This window comes from Heloderma suspectum, chromosome 4 (genome assembly GCF_057233095.1).
Source record: "Heloderma suspectum isolate Gila_16-S chromosome 4, 16-S_ref, whole genome shotgun sequence".
Lineage (NCBI taxonomy): Eukaryota > Metazoa > Chordata > Lepidosauria > Squamata > Helodermatidae > Heloderma > Heloderma suspectum.
Window position 1 is genome coordinate 251823207 of NC_139461.1, and position 18488 is coordinate 251841694.

Sequence of the window (18488 nt, forward strand, 5' to 3'; positions counted from 1 at the left end):
GCATTATGGAAAAGAGAATGCATCACCACTAACAGAGGTATTGTTATACAGAACCATGCGGCATCTTAAAACAGAGCTGAAGAAATCTCATGCACTTGCTTTGTTGGAATGCAGATTTTAGATGGCTCCTCTCTCACTCCATTCAAACTGGGTACTGTGAACCTCTGTATTTTACATTACCTCACATATGAAACCCAAATAGCATGTGTGCGTGCATGTGTGTGAGAGACCCCTGTAGCACTAATTCAGACATCAAGGGTACAATCAGGATAGCTCTCACCCCTTTATAGCATTGTGAAGATATTTCATCTTTTCCACTGCAACCACAAAGTGTATGCGTGTCTATACATACATGCATACCTTGTGGTTTCTGTGGCATACACACACATGTGTGTGCGCGCGCATATGCGCACACATACATTTTTGAAATCTGTTTAAGTATTCAAGCCTTTGAGGTGCCAAAAATGGGAATAAATGTCAAGAATTATCATCTTATTTTAACAAACAACATTGTTTTGGCTTATTCGCACTCACATGGTTTCTTCCACATGCAGTTTTACAAACACAAAGTACACAATCAGTTGCATTCATAGTAAAAAAAATCAATCAATGATACACCGGGAAATTTAAGAAAATCGTCTTTCAGTATGAAGACAACCCTCCACCCCGATTATTGTTAAGTCTTTATGTGTCCACATTACACTTTATTATGACTTCCCAAAACTTTGTCTTATGTGTCTTCGATCAAATCAGTGGTGGCTTCTCAGAGGACAGGTTAGGAATAGTGAAAGATTAGGGATACAATTCTGTTGAACTAAGCACCTTTGTTCCATTGATTTCACTTGAATATTTTTTTTAAGAATTTGGAGCAACTCTAATAGTGCAATTCAAAGCATGTTTATTCCAAAGTAAGTCCCACTGAATTCAATAGATTTTACACCCCATAAATGGGTATAGGATTGAAGCCTTATTTTCTCTTTGGATTTTTCTTCCCATACAGCATCCAGCTGGTTATATGTGAGATTTGGAAGGAGAATCACTGCACCGACCAGATTGGTTAGTTATCTCCCTCTGCAGCGTATGGAAAATCTTGTTTACACAATTCAGGTAGTTTTGCAAAATTGCTTCTTATTGTATGCTAACACACATATAAAGTGAGTCAAGTAGAAGGTCCGTTTAACCCAGTATTGTCCATCTTTCCCAGGCCTGTTATCCAAGATCCTTTGATGGAAATGCCAGGGACTGAATTTAGGACCTTGGGCATGCAAAGCATGTGTTCTACCACTGTGCTATGGGCCCTTCCCAGTACCACTGGCATACGTGGCTGATCCCTACGTAACATTTCCATGTTGAGGAGACACTTATATGATTGCTTTAAAACTCTATTGTATGGCCAGAACATTAATTTAGGAGCACTAATTACTTACATTTGTACCTCTACTTCCCAATCCATAGAATAGAATGTGCTGTTCCTAAGGCCTCCCATTGTGGCACTGCTTGCTTATTTGGGGCTTCTTTTCAGGAGATGCTGAGTACAAACGTCAAACAAGGTAACAGGTGCTTATAATCTCTATGTCTTTGGGTAGCTACAAAACTCACAAGATTATTAATCTCTGAGCTTATCAAAGGAGCATGTGGTGCTGCTGCATCACAGAGGGGTGTGTGTGTAACTTAACAAATGAAGAATGCCATTGTTCAGATGCTATGCACTATTGGCTTCCCTAAAATACCAAGATAATCAATCTAAACCTTTCTTTCATGCATATTGACATATAGCCATATTCCACAGCTGATCTACCTGTGGGATTAACTAATACAGCAGTAATGCCAAATAAGCCTGCCTCTGCTGCTGAGCTGGACCATTCTAAAGGCTAGACTAGATGTTCTACCATAAGCTTCACTGCCACTAAAAACAGCAGCAGTGCACTGACCTGCCCCCTGTACTGTTTTTACCTACCCCCACTCCATATAGTTGTCTGCTGCCTGCTAGGGGCAGGGAAACACAGAGTTCTGTAACATGAGGAGGGAGCTATACCTATGTCTGCTGTTTAAATGGCAGCCATGTGTTTGGCATAACATCTTGATTTGGCCCTAAGACAGGGGTGTTGAACTCTGGTAAATCCAACTCACCTGGGATCCCAGTCTGGGCCTTCAGCATTCCTCCAGTGGCCATGCCCTCCTCTCCTGGCCCCACCTCCTTTCCCACAACCACCAATAATTTGCTGGTTTCCCAGCTTGTGTGCCGCTTTTTCCCCATTCTAAAAAGTTGAAATGCCACTCTTAAGGCTTCCTTACCAGCAGTCAGAGCTTGAAGCTAAAATATGCTGATGTTTTTGGTATTTTGATCCTGCCCCTTTTGCCTTTGGCTGGCCCCATCCATCACTGGAATGCAGCCCCCAACAGCTTCTCCAAAATGGAATTTGGCCCTTGGGCAAGAAAGCAATTCAACACCCCTGCCCTAAGACATATCAGATATAAACCAATAGTCCAGCTCATGATACAAACTAAGGCTGCAATCCAAAACTTACGTACTAGTAGAGAGTAACGTCCTTTGAACTCAGAAAGCCTTGCTTCTGACTAAACCTGGTAAGGAACTTGCTACAAAACTAATTTAATGGGAATTTCCTTCCAACACGTAAAGAAAGGAAGGCACAACAACTGGGTTCCTTGTTTATTATTCAGCAGAGGTGTAGCTCATTTTTCAATCTAAAATATATTACCAAAGTGAATCCTGTACTTTATATTTATTTATTTGTTTAATTCTTACCTTGCCTTTCTACCAGTAAATGGCACTCAAGGCAGCTAACAACAATAAAAGACAACATTTAAAATAAAAACATAATTAAAACAATCAAAGAACAAATATATTACAAACACAATTACAAAATACAACAATAAAAGGATAAAAACAGCACCCAACCCAACAGACCACCTTACATGCGAAAGGCCTACTTGAATAAAAATGTCTTTGCTTGCTGGCGAATGAGAGGGAGGGAGCCAACCTAGCCTTAATAGGAGAGATGTTGTTTGGTGCATGTTGCTTATGAAGAGTGCTCTTAACAAAGCTGCACATGCTTTGTGCTTTCAATAAATGTGTATCAAGGTAAACTGAATTCGGTTCTGAGAGAAGTTTAATTCTGTGATCAGTATAAATTATGTAAGCTTGCTCAATTTATATTGTTTTTCCTAGCTAGGAGGACAAGATCACTTTTGGGGTCTTACGTCCCATTAACTTGCCTCTGGTAACCTTGCTTAGCCTCCCGTTTGGGGTCTAGGGCAGCTGCATGTCCTCTTGTACAGAGAAAAGTCCTCTATTTGAAGGGCAGCCAGAGGACTGTCCTCTTTTTTGACGATGTCCTCTGTCTGAAGGGCTGCCCAGTCCAAGTCCAGTTTAAAGATCATCAGAAAGAAGTTGCCTAGCAACAGCACCTGGACAGCAGACTGAGCAAGGCACACAGGTCACACTATGGTAAGTTGTTCTGTATTCCTAGTTAAATAATAGTTTCTAAATTTGCATCTATACATATACATTAGGAGATACAAACTTGATGCAAATCGGTGTCCTATTTTGGCCTCTCGATTGGTGATGCATTTCCTCTTTTTTGGCAATTCATAAGTGGCCAACCTATTGGCACCTGAGATTTCACCAAGCTTTGCTCACCCTCTTAAGCCTGGATTGGAAGTCTTAACCGTGAGAAACCCACTTTAAAAATAAAGGCCAAGATTCTCCAGGTATTGGGAAGGATCCAATGGTAACACTAGCGCTATTCATGTTGACCTTGCGTACACCAACACTTACATAATGTCAACAGCGCTTGCTAACACAATGGGCAATTTAGGGGCAGGATGGCATCAAACAGGAGGCTATTTTCCTTTAAAACAAGGTGCACAGAGAGTGCACCAACTGTGCTCCTTGGAGGCTTCCAGGAGTGTGACTTTGCTTGGAAACCTGGCCCTGTTGGCTGGGAATGATGGGAGTTGCAGTCCAGGTCATCTGGAGGGCACCATGGGGAAGGCTGCTATATACAGTTAGTACAGTTGACAGGCAGTTGAGCAGGCTGCAGTCGGGCAGAGATTTCCAGTGCTACCAATGGCGGAGTTTGCATATGACTTTTTGAGGGTTTATAAATAATAACTAAGTGCAAGGAAAATGTAAAAAGTAAATTAACTTCTGAAAGTTCATTCAATACAATCTTTCCAAAGATACCTTGCAAACAAACAGCAAGAGCTTATTCCCCTGGCATAAGCGGATCTCTGTACTTACGGCTAGTCCCATTCAAGTGAATTAAAGTTGATGCATGCACAAGAGCTCACTCAAGCAATTGTCGGCTCACCACAGCAAAGGCACTGGATCCGTACCAGGCCTGTAAAGTGCCCTATAAACTAGAACATTAGAAGTGCCAAAACCACTTGAATATTCTTGCCGTAATTTTTTCTTCCAAAGAGTACATTAGTACTCTTTAAAATTTTTTTATTCCAGATGACACTTCATCAATTTTGAAAATGCAAACTGTTCTATTTGCAGCCACCTAGCCGCTGCTTTAGACTTCAGTGTGCTACAGGCGCGATTTGAGTTCAAGCCATGCCTGACTGCCTTCTTTCCAAAAGGCACTGTGCCACCAGCTCCATAGGGAATGCTCTTACGCCAGCAGCAGAGAAGCCAGAAGGAAATTTTTTATTGAACCTGGCCCGGCATTTACTACATTCTCTTCCAGCGCTGCACTCGCTGCTCATCTCTTCTCATCAACGGCTGGAGAAAGAGGCACACATAGTTACAAATGCTACCTCTTGGATACTATTCTTTGTTTGCCTCTTTGTTTCTTGAACATCTGCATTCAAGAAAATATCTACAGATCCAGAATCAGGGGATTCTAGTTCTTTTGCTATGATTTTCTTTGCATCTTCTCTTTCTATTAGGAGTGGGGATGTGTGCCAGTTCCCAGGCTTTGGCCTCACACTTGCTGGCCACATGTGCTCTGGCAGCAAAAAGCTATTCAGTAGGTTTCCTCGAAAGCGAGCCTTTTAGCCGCACTCAAAACACTGTGCTTTACTTGCACGACCTACGCAGAAAGACCTAGGTTTAAGAGCTTCCCAATACTCCTCTCTTATGTTATATGAACACAGGGTTCTGGAAGACTGCCAATAGTACAGAGTCAGTTTTTGCCACCAGCTCCCTATGCAGCTGCATTAACTGTGGCCCCTGAAGGGAGGCTGTATGTAGCCTCTGGCCCAGCCAACTGTTCAGGAAAAAGGAGGTCATACAGGCCAAAAGATAATACACCAAACATCAAAAGCCACAGGACTTTTCTCTATGTTGCTACCAGACTTTTCTTAGCACAACCATACGTGATGGTGATGCAGTGCTTGCTCCTTGATCTTGTCTATAAAAGCACTGTCCTTTAGGAAAGGGACCATAGCAAGTGATTGCAGAAGCCAGATATGCATACTCATGGCGGCTGTCTCTCCAGAAAGTGAACAAAAAAGGACTGCATTTTAACCTTCATATACTAGTCATGTCACACGGCAGGATGCTTACTAGATCAGACAGTCTAAGGTCAACAGGTATTACCCTTTGAAGTGCTTTTTCCCTTTGCACTGCTGGGATTTGCACGTTATGTTGCTTGTGAGTGCAAGAGAAACACCGTGGAGCATGCTCCTGATAACATTTATCTGATGTATTCTTCTTCAGAAATGCTGGACATGTCTTCATCTGTACTTTCTTCTAGATCTGGCAAGTTGCCCCAAAGCAGAAAGTTTGTACCTTGAAAAGAAAATGAAAATGATTTCATTTGTATGCTCTCTGACCAGGTAAATAAATAAATAAAACATGTTGCCAAAGAAAGCTATGACCCTTAAATTTATATATTGATGAATCTCTCTCTCTTTCTCTCTCTCACTCTCTCTCTCTCTCTATATATATATATAATCTTTGTGCAGCGCTAGCGAATTTTAGGAACTTGATAAGATATAGCCTCTGACAATAACAGAGGCAGTGTATTACTGTAAGTTTAAAAACTGGCTGCTTTATTTCTCCCATCCTGTTTCTGGAGCTGTTGCAATGTCACATGGTATTCATAAGCATTCTGGCTTGAGGGGAATACAGCTGTGAGGGGAAATGGCCTGAATAGACAGAAGTGGGTGGGTGGGGACTGAAACAGGCCTTAGGGAAATGAAGGATGAGTAGTGTGTGATGTTGATAAAGGTAGATGTAGCTTTGGGGGCACAGAGGAACTCTGGCAGGGGGTCAAGGCAACATGGTGGATGGGATAGGCAGGATCTGACAGGCGGATCAAATTGAGGAGGGGTAGGCATGACTGCTGGGAAAAACAACATACAAGGTGTAGTGAGGTGGGGTGCATATACAGGTTGGTGGGTGTCTGCTAGAGGTAGAACTGGAAAAGAGATGGTGCGGCAGCACGGTTGCCAGCTTTTCCTGGCAGGAAACTTGTGAGCAGTAACAGAAGCAGGAGCCTGTTGGAATAGTGCTGACAACCCAAAAAACCACCCTGCGGCCTGGGGAGTCAAGGAAGACCGTGAGGATGAAGAGGAAGCGAGTTTGTTTGAATGTCAGTGTATTTGAACATTTTGCATCCTGCAGCAGTTTATCCTTGCGGTCTTGGAATGTAGGTTAGGCTGAGAGAACAGCCCAAGGGCATCCAGGGAGCTTCTTAGCTAGGTGGGAGTTGAATCTAGATTTCCAGTGTCCAAGCCTGGCACTCTAGCCACAACACCACATGCACTCGCATAAAGCAAGTCTGGCTGCAGGTCTTAAGCATTTGGCAAATAGAGCAACACAATGCAAGATCATCATCAACTTTGTATTTGCCATAGGCTGGGGTTGTGGACCTGACATGAACAAACTTGTGGGGTGAGGATGACACAACCTTGTACCACTCGCTGTTAATAGAGAGGCAGGGGTAGGGAAGAGAGGAGGCCCATGTACTGTATAAGATGTCGTAGCTGCAACAGCAAAGACCACCACTGCCCTCATTGCAGCGTTATGGGACTAGGCCAGTGTTCTTCACTGTAAGGCTTGAAACCTCTGTGTGGTTCTCTCTCATTCTCTCTTTGTAGTAGCCGTTCACTCTCAGCAGGGCCTCTAGGTTTCCCTTGTTGTATGCTTTAGTGGTGGGCTGGCTGCTGTGATCTGGACTACCAGAGGAAGCTTTGGGGCAGAGTGTCAGGAGACCTGCTGCTCATCAGCTGTAAGATGGTTTGTAGAGAGGGCAAAAGAAGAGAACGCAGACGCAATCAGCAAATTAGCTACGGTGGGGGAGGAGAGCAAGAGGCAAAGAGCAACAGGATTTCCTATCTGCAGTGGTGTACTGCGGAGGCCCACACGTGGCCTTGGTGATGGTGCCTAGAGCCAAAGTTGTTCCTGCTTGAAAAATAGTGAAGGTCACTAGACTAGGCAGTTCTGATTGGAACAAGTTGCTTAAAAACATGGAACATAGCATGCTGTTCCATAACTAGCACGTTGTATATATGCTGTTTGGTATTTGTATGAATTAAGTACTGCTGAAAATCCAGCTCTCATCACCATCGACTTATAGTAAATTCAGTTATCAATTAGTCTGCCCAGTGACTTAAGAGAGATTAAGGAAATTAAAGCTGAACAGTTTCACCTGCAGCATTTGCTCACCAGGATTATTTTTTGCTAGCAAGTTGAGCACAGTGGAACTCCTGAGACAGAAGTATAGCTCAGACATGGGCAGAAGGTAGATTGGGATCTACTCGTAAGATCACTGGCTGATTAGCAGTAGATTGGCAAGGATTTGTGATCCCCAACTGTAACAACAAAAAGGCTGCTTCCCTCTTTGTTTCTAAATTAGGCAGCTGACATTAAGGAAGCTGGGAGGGGACAGTGTGGATTTTTGTGTGGAAGGATTGTGAGATCAGTTCAGCTTAGTTCTAATACTAGGGTGGCCACTTGTGAATCGACAAAAAAAAAAAAGGACACGCATCACCAAAAAAAAGGGCACTGGTTTGCATAAAACTTGCATTGGTGTATATGTATATTTGCAAGTTTAGAACTTAAAAAAGAAATATAGTACATCTCACTAGCGTGGAACACTGTGACCAGGTGACCTGTGTGCTCTGCTCAGTTTGCTGTCTGGGTGCTGTTGATGGGCAACTTTAATTAAGGCCCAGCTCTTCCTTCTCATGGTCCTTTATCTTTATCCTGGACTTGGACTGGACAGCTCTTCAAATAGAGGTCACCTTCAAAACAGAGCACAGTCCTCAGTAAAAGACGACACATGGCCGCCCCACAAACTGGGCTGAGCATGTGTTCAGAGGCATCCACTTCCTTAATTCTACAGGTATGACCACCTTCTTGAGCCACTATTTTGTACCTGGCTTTGGTTGGTGGATCATGAGGTTCTAGTAAAAAAAGTAAAGTGGACAGATGTCAGGCCTGCCAGTTCTACATCTCCTGGTATACATTTTCGGTAATAAAAGCATTGAGAGAGAACACGGCAGGAGGATAAAACAATGAATGCTGTGTGCAGAATGTAACGTCCCATACCAGAGGAATCCAGCCTGTTGATTCCAAAGACGGCCTGGCTGTGAAACATCCAGAAGTGTCCATTGTTGCAGGAGAGCAAGCAAGGTTTGCATGGAGCAATCACATGGTAACCTACAACATTACCGCTAGAAGAGCAAACAGAGTGTCTGACATACACATTCTTAGATGAACAAGTAGACACAAGATAAGCTGTAAAATCAACAGGTATATGAATGTACTCTCTGCAAATAGCAAGTTAATAAAGCGGGTTTTCTCCCTATCTAATAAAACGAATGAATGTTTGATTAAATACTGAGCAAAATGCCACTGGAAAACAATTTAGAAATACCCTATGTATATAGCCTGCAATTTTGTTTTTAACCCCTGAAAGCACTTCTACATTAATTTAATGGTCTATAATAATAACAGACGTTGCTTGTTTTTTATAGGTTTTGTATTTAAGAACAACAAGAACCATCAGCTTGCCTTACCATAGCACAAAAATGGAGGAAGACTGTTCCCCCTTCCATGTCTGAATGGATCCGGAAGGTATGGGATCTAATAATGATTAATATAATGACAAATTCATACCCAGCAGAGAAGACAAAAAAGAAAAAAAGGATGGGGCCTGGCTGTTACATTTTTAGAGGAAGAAGTATTAAACTGGGAAAATGTTGAATAAATAAATAATAATATCTACCTGTACTGAGCTTCTATGAAAGGTAAGTTTTCTCTGTGTTCTATTTGATTTGTTTGATGATCTGGTTCGCACGTAATGACAACCAATTGCTGGGAGTGAGCGGGCGTGCTGCTTCCTGCAAGTGTGCCGCTTCATTTCTGCTTTTGTACAGAGCCCAGGAACGCCCCATTCCTCAGTTGTTCACCATGATGTAAAAACTCTGTCACTGAGGAGGAAACAACCCAGTGTTTTAACCCATGGTTTGTTGTTGCGTTAAAACTCTGGGATTCCCCCCCCCCCGCTCAAAAACCCAGAATTCCAGGTTTGCACATCATGATGGGTTGTATACAAAAATGGAAATGAAGTGGAAGTGGTAAGTGGGCAGGTGGCTGCTTGCTTGCTCTTGTGCAGCCCTGACAAACAATGGGTTGTTTAACCCGTAGCTGGTTGTGATGTGTGAACCAGGTCACTGTGTAATTTATTTATTTATTTTTATTTATTGAATTTATGAGTTGCCCTAGAGCTGAAGCTCTCAGTTCTACTCTAATAAAACAATCAGCTTAAAATAAAGGGCAGAGCAATCCAAAGTGAGGCTGGGGAAGAGTAGAGATGCAGATCCACTGCCACATTCCAAGCCCTGCCATCTTGGGCTGGCAACGGCAGAAGGTGCAGGGTGGCAGTTCTGTGCTGTTGTTGTTGTTGTTTTAAAATCACTATGTCAGTTCCAGGCTGGCATAGGTGACTGGCCTAAATTGGGAGGGGAGCGGGAGACCAAGGAACAGTTTGGCTTTGGATCCAGCAGATCTAAAGCCGGCTCCCCCCCCCTCCCCGTACAGCCTCCTCCCTGCTCACAAAACAGGGTGGTAGCTTACTGCCCACTGCCGTGGAGCGCTCTCACTGGTGGCACTCCTCTCCGCCGGTGGAGAGATGCCAATACACTATCCTAACCCTCTCACTGGGGGCTAGGATTGTGCTCTAGGATATGAATTTGACAAAAACAATGGTAAATATATTAGATGAAATAAAATTAGCCACAAAGACGGAGATCTTGTGCACCACTGGGAATGAAGCAGCCTCACTGCATGCAGAATTGTAGTAAAAACCCTTTGGGCCCACATCTTTTAGCTGCTACTGAATATGAAGGGTGCCAACTTTTTAAAAATGACACTGTTCCTGTGCCATAAACAGCATCTTGACATGCAGAAATTTAAAAGGTTAAACTTTTCCCATCTCCATGCCAGGAAAAACCTCCCCTGCCACGTTTCTGCATGTCAGGATGCTGTTAAGGGCACAGGAGCAAAGGCAGCAAAAACAAAAAAGGTAACCCTACAAGTGAGGATTCAACCTGTCAGTCTTTGGGAATCCTGAGGATTTTATATTGATATGGGCATCCCAAACAGGTGTTAGATCATCTTATGCCAAGCATTTTATTGCTGAAATTTATTCTATATATTTTCAGATACATGAACCTTAAATAATCAAGTTAACTTCAGGCTTTGGCACACAAATGAACAAAGAGGTAGAGACTATACAGCTGTTGTTAACATTATGCTAAGTTAAATTATAATATTACTTACCATTTCAAACAGGCAACATTCTTCAGTTTACATTTGCAGATTTCTGTGAAATAGCACTTTCCAATGAAGTCAACAGTACTGACAGGGATTGGAGAAGAAATATACTGTAGATAGTTAAAATGAACCTGATCATGGTTTTACGATGTTAGCTGTGAATGAAGTATTCCAGTAATTAAAGTTCCAACAGAGCGCTTATTCCCTTTGTTTATTTCCCATTTACAAATCTCTTTCTGCTAATAGCCATCGTAAGTCTCTCCACTGGCAAGGCAATATAGTAAAACAATTCTATAACTGGTGAATGGTTTTAGCCTTTGGTTTAAAGAGCTTTGACTGGGAGCCTTTTTCTTGTATTTTCTCTCCAAAAATTATCAGACCAAGCTGGAGACTTTGCTTTTAGCAAAGTTCTGATGCCCAGGACTGTGGGTGGAGTAAGTCCTACTTTGTTCATGCACTGGATTGGGCTATAAGGCTCTAACCCTATTCATATGTATTGGAGAGCAAATCCCAGTGAACTCAGTGATATTTACTTCCAAGTAAACGTACATGTTTTTGAGGAGGCCTTGGAGTCTTCTGTTTTGTTTGAACAGTCTATTGTATTTATTACCTAGCTGCTGTTTGAATTTTTTAGGGTTTTAATAGTATTGTTTTATTAGTGCTTGTGTTTTGTATTTCTCTGAAACAGTCCCATTAGCTTAAGGGATTTCTTCACATGACACTGAGACATTCCAGAAGTGTTGCCTACGTTGCCAAATCAAACATGGGATGAGAACGTGAAGCTGCCTACAAGCAGAGATGGACAGATCTGTCTAGTTCTGGTCTGTGTTGGCTTCATGTGTTCTTAAGTCCACTGGGTTGAATCCAATGTGAGTCCTACTCAGAACAGACCCATTCAAATGAATCGGATTTAAGTCCCATTAATGTCTACTCTGAGTAGGATTCACATTGGATTCAACCTATTCGTTCCTGTTTCCACATTAAAGTGTGATAAAAATGCATGGAAATTCATATATGAATATGTATTTCAATACGTATTTCTAAACCTATTTTATCTAAATATTTACTTTCTACGTGTATTTTATCCTAAAATATTTTAAATGCATTTTGCTATGTTTTGTGAGCTTAGAACTGCATCAAAAAACTTGAAGTGTGAAATTTGAAGGAGAATTATGTTCTGATCTTACACTAGTCTGGGAGATATAGATTAGCTCAGTTTGCATTGGAATTCACAAGTGCTTGAAGCACCCCTACCTTCCCCACAGGTAAAGCTTGAAGAACACCATCATTCAAATCATTATGCTCACACTTCAACAGCTGAGGAACATCACTAATGCTCATTAGTGACATGTTCATCATAGCATGTCATCATTTCCCCAATTATCACCATAAGAAAGATTATTTACTGAAGACTCTGAACAAAATGTAGGAGTGGCACCCACGATGGATGGTAATGAGGTCAGGTAAGGTATCGCACAGAACTTTAACCATGAGAACCTCAAGATGACATAAGTGCACATGATTTTATACTCTGGATTAGTCATCAGTGCTACCAAACTTTGAAGTATCTCAGTAGCTGCTTTTTCAGGACTATCATTTCTTTGGCCACAGCTGAATATATTTGCATTTTGAGTTTATCCACTTGGAGATAAATCCATAGGATTCCAGCTGTTTCTTTGGAAAGATGAGCAGAATCACCTCTTTTAAATTTGCCCACTTTTCTTGCTGTTCCTCCATGGACTAGCAGGTTGGGTGGGCCCTGCTAAATTGAGGGTAAAGGAATATCCTAGAAAATGCTTACCTGCCAATCTCTCTGATGGTCAATAAGATCAAGTATTTGTACACTTGCATTACTTATCATGTTTTGATTGCGGAGGAGAACATAGTTAGCAAAGAAACACAGTCAAACAAAAGCCTGAAATTACAGATTAGCAACAGTTGACTGGCCTTTCAGTGTACAGTTTCATATATCCAGCTTTCATGGAAATCAACTCTTCAGTTATTGAAGGGACGTGTTCCATATGTGCAGTGCTTAACTCCAAGATAAAGAACATCCTACATTTACAACATTGTTTCAGACCAGAATTTATTGCCATTGTGTGAGACAATAGCGTAGGCTGCTTTATTGCCCACAACACCTCCAAGCTGTGTGGATGTGTCCCTGATCTAATCAACCGATTGAAACAGCATCAGACATTGTAACATTGTACCGTAGAGCTTCTGTCCAAGAACTGGTCTGTTTATGTTATTCAATGGAGCAATTAAGTTTCTGGTTCTCATTATGAAGCAGAGGAGTATGCGTTCTCCTGCCAACTGTGACCATTCCATGAGCCTGGCATCCCTGAGCCAGTTTTCCTATTGCTAGACATGAATCATAGCAAAAGAATGAGATGAACAGGCATAGAAGACTGATTTAAAGTGCTGACAGCATCCTGTACAATCGCTGAAATGACAACCGGTCATTCCATCTGCAACCAAACAGTTTCCAACATCTGTTAATCTGTGTTCATGCCTAGATGTGTCTTCTTTTGCTTACAAATGAAGCAGTGCAATCACTATTGCATTCCTGACAGGATGCAACAGTTTTCCTGTATAACTCTCAGCAAGCACACCTTTTCCCTGAACTGAGCTTTGTTTGATGATTACTAATTTTCTGCCATTGGGAGTTGTCATGGTAGATAGGATTCAGGTGGTAGATAGCTACCAGTGCTCAGCTATGGTGTTGCCATTCTTGATTCATAGTCTCATAATGTAGAAGTTTTTCAGCACTTTAGCTTTCCCTTCAAGTTTAACTGTTCAGATCTAACAGAACACCCCCAGCTGCCATGTTGATCGATTATTACAGTATAAAGACGCCAACAGTGGTAAACAATTTCCTGAGGCACTAAAACATTGCTTTCCTTTTAAACATCTCAGTTGGAAGTATGAGGTTTGCTGAATTTCATTACAGCATTTCTAGGGTAGCAATAGTTAATTGTTTTGTTGTTTAACAAGATTACAGAAGCACCATTTTTGGTTCAATTTCAATTATGTTTGACAGTTACCTAAAATGTACACCATGAAAGATGTTAAGGAAGAATTTAAGAAACAGCTCCATCATCTACTTAAAAATATCTTTACTCATGATGAATTAATGTTGGCTTTTAGAAGATGGTGATGATAGAGGTACTTTTTATTTGAGCTGTTCTGTGTTGTTTTTAGATAAATGTTTTATTCTGTAGAGTTCAAAGTTATTTAATTCCATGGTTTTGTGTTTGCTCTTTTGAAATCTGAAAGCTGCCTAGAGCACTGATGGAGTAAGTGGCATAAACATACGCAGTCAGAATATATATGGGGATGGGGAGAGGCTGTAGCCAAGTGGTAGGGCATATGCCTTGCATGCAAAAGGTCCCAGGTTTAATCCTCAATCTATCCAGGTTAGGTTGGGAAAGACTGAAACCCTGGAAATCTACTGCCAGTCAGTGTGGACAATATTGAACTACATGGACCAACCGTCTGAGTCAGTAAAAGACAGCTTCCTATGTTTCTATATACATTTAATGATATATAATTAATTTCTAGTACTGCTCACATGGATGCCAGGTTGAGTACTTGTTGACCATATTACTTTTTGGGAACTATATTAATGATAGTAGTGTAATTTGGGGATAAATTGAGGCATTAAACAAGTTGGAATTAGTGGATTCTTCACCTCTTATTTCTGAAGAGCCACATTGATCTAGTGAGATTAGTCAGAAATAGCAGCATGGCAGTTCCAAAAATTGCTGTGCTTCAGTTCTCCATTTATGGTTAGGATTGAGAAGGTTGTGCATATTCTGTCCAGAAATCCAATCCTCCCCATTCAAGGATTCACTTTCAGATGATGTCCACCTAAATCCTCGGGCTAGTCTTTAAATCCCACTGTTCAAACAGCTGTTTTTGAAGCTATATATGGAAAGCGGAAATTAAAGAAAGAACAGGTGTCCATGAGGTAGCACCTTCCTTTAAAAAAACTCCCATACCTAAGAGCCCACATTACTTTTCAAACTCAGGAGAGTTCAAAAGTTATTTGGGGATTCTAGGAGCACATTCTAAAAGGGAAACATGTGGGAAGTAATCAGCTGTGGAGGTAGGAACTGTACATGCACCCTCTGAGAATAACAACACCTGTGATCTCCCTCACAAGAGTAGGGAATACATATACACATTACTACAGGATACTTATAACACCTGACCCATGGGCTTTAAAATATTGCTCCTGCAGCTGTTAGGAATATAGATAACCTCACAGAAAAAGGCAGCAAATTCACTTATGTCAATGGCAGACTTTGATTCTTTTTTAAATTGCATTTATAGAATTTCTGATGTAGGGGAAGTTGATTTGTCAGAAGCAGCAAGCCTCCCAACCTAAAAAAAAAGCTGCTTTGGTGCCCTAAAATGATTTTTTTCTAGAACAGGGGTGAGCAGAAGGTAGATATGGATTTACTGGTAGATCTCTGGTTGCGTGGGAAGAAATTCTGAGTCACGATTGTTTGGCAACGCAGCAAAACAAGACACCCCCCCCCCCATTCTACAGCTGAAATGAAGAAAGCTTGGTGTTATCAGGAGTGGTTTGTGTGTGGAAGGACTTGTGCTCCATTTGGTTCTGGTACTCAAAACAAATTTCTGGGCTTAGAATTCTTTTGTACCAGGTTCATTTGGTTGATCATTGGGTTCTAATAAAAACTAAGTAGATCGTGTAAGCCTGAATCTGCCCACCTCTATTACAGAAAATAACAAATCTTGTATATGCAATATCAGGAGTGAAGCCATAGCAATTATTCTATCCATGATATAAATTACTGCGGATGCAATCATATTGTTGAACTTTGGATATGGATGTTGATAGCACTAGTGTTCTGTGCCTAGAGTACCATCAGTCTGGGGCAGGTTTGATTAGCAAGTTTTATTTTGATTTCTGCAGCTGGCCTGGGGCAAATATTTTAATGACACTAGTCAACCTTAAGAAGATTGTAAATTCTTACATTCTTACATAAATTCTTTACCTTAGCTAAAATATTGTACATCAGTGAAGTTTGCCTTCCAGCACTTCTCGCACCCTCTCCCCTACGCTTTTGCAGTTATACTTTTCGATTCACAACCACTGAAACTGTTGTAAGGCAGAGTCTTTCTGTGGTTTATGCAACACCCCCCTTTGTGCTTTTTACTGTTACCACAACAAATAGACCAGAAACTGACTATTAAGGGAAGTGAAAGTGACTGTTCCAGCATAATGCCAGTTACATTCACATATTACTGCTGTGTTGGTGGTGCCATCCTAATATTAGAGTCATTTGTTTCCCTTTCATAATTTAAGCTGCTGGATGTTTTAGAACAGGTCTTCCTAATTTGTGCCTTGCCAGCCTGAAAAAAACCCACCAGCCTCACATGGTGACTCACTAGGGGGTTTTGCTGTCTGTCTGGGACTGCAAACACAGTGGTGTTGTAACTTACCCAGTACACATGGCTGGTGGGTTGCATTCAGGCTGGTGGATCAGAAGTTGTGCTGACCTGTTCAGAAAGTCCCAAATGTTTAGACAGATAGGTTTACTCTCCTTTCTTGGGTTCTGAATCATTACAAATAGAACGTATTCCTACAGTTATGGCATATTATAAGGGCTTTATAACATGCCAGCATAGGCAAGGCCCAGTAGGAGAAGTGTTTAAGGGCCATGCACAGAAATGAGCTTTTTGGATAGCAGCCACATTTGTCTGAATCCTCAACCTGACAGGTTAGGTGACAATGAAGCAGAATTCAAACCTGAATGTTTCATGCATTCCACCAATATCACAATGACCACTGCATTTTATTTTAATTTCTATACAAGAATTAAAAACTAGGATAGCACCAAAAATAGATCCTTAGACCAAATAAAGACAAGCCACTGTCGTTCAGAGCAGAGGTAACGGAAAGAATCCTTTGAGTCTCTTAATAGATGCACAAGATGTCAAGCAAAATAGGAACTGCTTGATGCAAAATTGCAACTACTTGATTCTCTGAGGCCCTGTGTTGTTGACTCACCTGGTGGGAGGGATGTCTGTGGAGTAGAGATCTGTCTCTGTGTCAGCCAGGAGCACAGCTTTCATGCCCCTTGAACTTAGCACTTGTTGGCAGAACTTGCAACACAGCACAGACACACATCTGTCTTCAAAACTGCAATTGCTGGTGGACGTGGCAAGCGCAGTCTGTGCCAGAAAGGACTCCATCGTGTCCCTTTACTGCTCTCAGTAGGGTAAATAATTCGTGGGGAGGGGGGGTGGAGAAGGGGGAATGGGGAAGGCCCCCCCAACCCCAAGACTTAAGTGCTCCTGCCCTCCTAGTGACTCTGCAGTAAAGTCCACTCTTCGTTTCTTTATTTGCAATCGCTAACACGGATTAGAACCCATAAAAATATAATGGAGAAAAGAGGTGGTGACTGCTTTTTAACAGCCCAAGTGGGTGGGAACACAACATTTTGACGAGTATCTGCATTGAAGTGATCCTAAATGGAAGCCTATGGAGATTTCCATAGGATGTTTCCTCCAGTCTCTCAAGACTTTTTATTTCTTAATTCTGTTTTCAGTCCGCCCAGTACCAATAGACTATTTCCCCTGGCCAATGTCCCGCACTTCCTTTCTACCGTGCAACCCCCTGGTATAGCCGTGTCCTGCAGGCAATACCAATACCTCGGACTCCCCTCAATTATTCCCAACCGCAGGAGCCCCAGCTCCCTTCTTTGCTGCTCAGCCACTCACTGACTGATCCGGATCCAGCTGCCTCCGCCAGCGGCCCCCCCACGGCGGAGGCTTGTCTCGTACGTGCGCCTGAACCGCTCACGGTAAGGCCTTGCGTCGTCTCCCCGGCTCCTGTCAGTTTGAATCTGTAACTTTGCATCCCATTGGTGGAAACCTGAGCCGCCCCTGGAGCCTGATTGGTAAAAATGTCTCGACGTCAACCATTGGAGAAAAGAGGCCGTTCTTTCTCCTCTCGCCCTACGTACGGGGGAAATAAGGACATACCCCTTGCTTTCGATTGGTCTGCTCAGGACACATATTTACATGCCCCGCCCTTTCATGGACGCAGCCCACTGGGCTGAGCTTCTGGCCCTCGGCGCTTTCTGAATGGTCCGCCTTAGTTTTCGATGGGCGGTGCTAGTACGGAAAAGTGGCGGGACCGAGGCTGTGGAGGGCGGATGGTGAGGTGCGACTATTGGCTAAAGCGGTTGCCCGTCTTCACAATATTCGCTCCCGATTGGCGTTCCTTCGTAGAATGGGAGGAGTTGCTGGAGTGGGGTTGCGGAGGGAACGGACCACGGGAGCAGCCCGAGGAACGCGACTCGTGGGGAGAGGGCTCCGTCTGTGCAGCACTGCAGGTAATAGTTGCGTCTAGGATGGAGGTGTCCGAGGCTCTGTCTCCTACCGCGGGCAGAGACGCCGCAATTTCCCTATCCCATAATATTCCTCAGGGGGATCCGCCCGCCTATCCCATAATATTCCTGACTGCTTTCTCGATCTCGACTGTAAGTAGTGTAATACTAGCCTCCCGCCAGGACAGGAAGCCCGCTCCGAAACAGCGCTTCTTCTAGAAGACTACAGCATGCCTATAATATTCCGCCGGCACCACCCACTTTATGCGGACAGATCTTCTCTTAGTAGCCCACAGCCAGCACAATCGTGTTGGAGTCCTGTTCTAGTCTACTGGGACAGGATTAATGCTCCATCCCATAATATTTCC

General features: G+C 42.5%; 2 protein-coding genes across 6 annotated transcripts in view; one reads left to right on the forward strand and one right to left on the reverse strand.

Annotated features, from left to right (window-relative positions):
* Positions 1-2502: 2502 nt before the first annotated feature.
* FAM72A (family with sequence similarity 72 member A) lies at positions 2503-17634 on the reverse strand. Its single transcript, XM_084853306.1, has 4 exons — positions 16797-17634; positions 10763-10840; positions 8528-8652; positions 2503-5761 (listed from the first exon to the last, which is right to left on the reverse strand). Exons 1-4 carry the CDS (start codon positions 16979-16981, stop codon positions 5667-5669), a joined length of 483 nt encoding a protein of 160 aa, XP_084709432.1. The 5' UTR covers positions 16982-17634; the 3' UTR covers positions 2503-5666.
* A 409-nt stretch (positions 17635-18043) lies between these two features.
* The window catches only part of SRGAP2 (SLIT-ROBO Rho GTPase activating protein 2), a 230731-nt gene continuing 230286 nt past the window's right edge, over positions 18044-18488 (forward strand). For 4 of the 5 annotated variants that reach the window (XM_084853307.1, XM_084853309.1, XM_084853308.1 and 1 more), the window contains exon 1: positions 18044-18126. The gene's annotated coding sequence lies outside the window, so the exon portion shown is untranslated. The remainder of the gene's footprint in view (positions 18127-18488) is intronic. The other variant, XM_084853311.1, reaches the window with a different exon arrangement.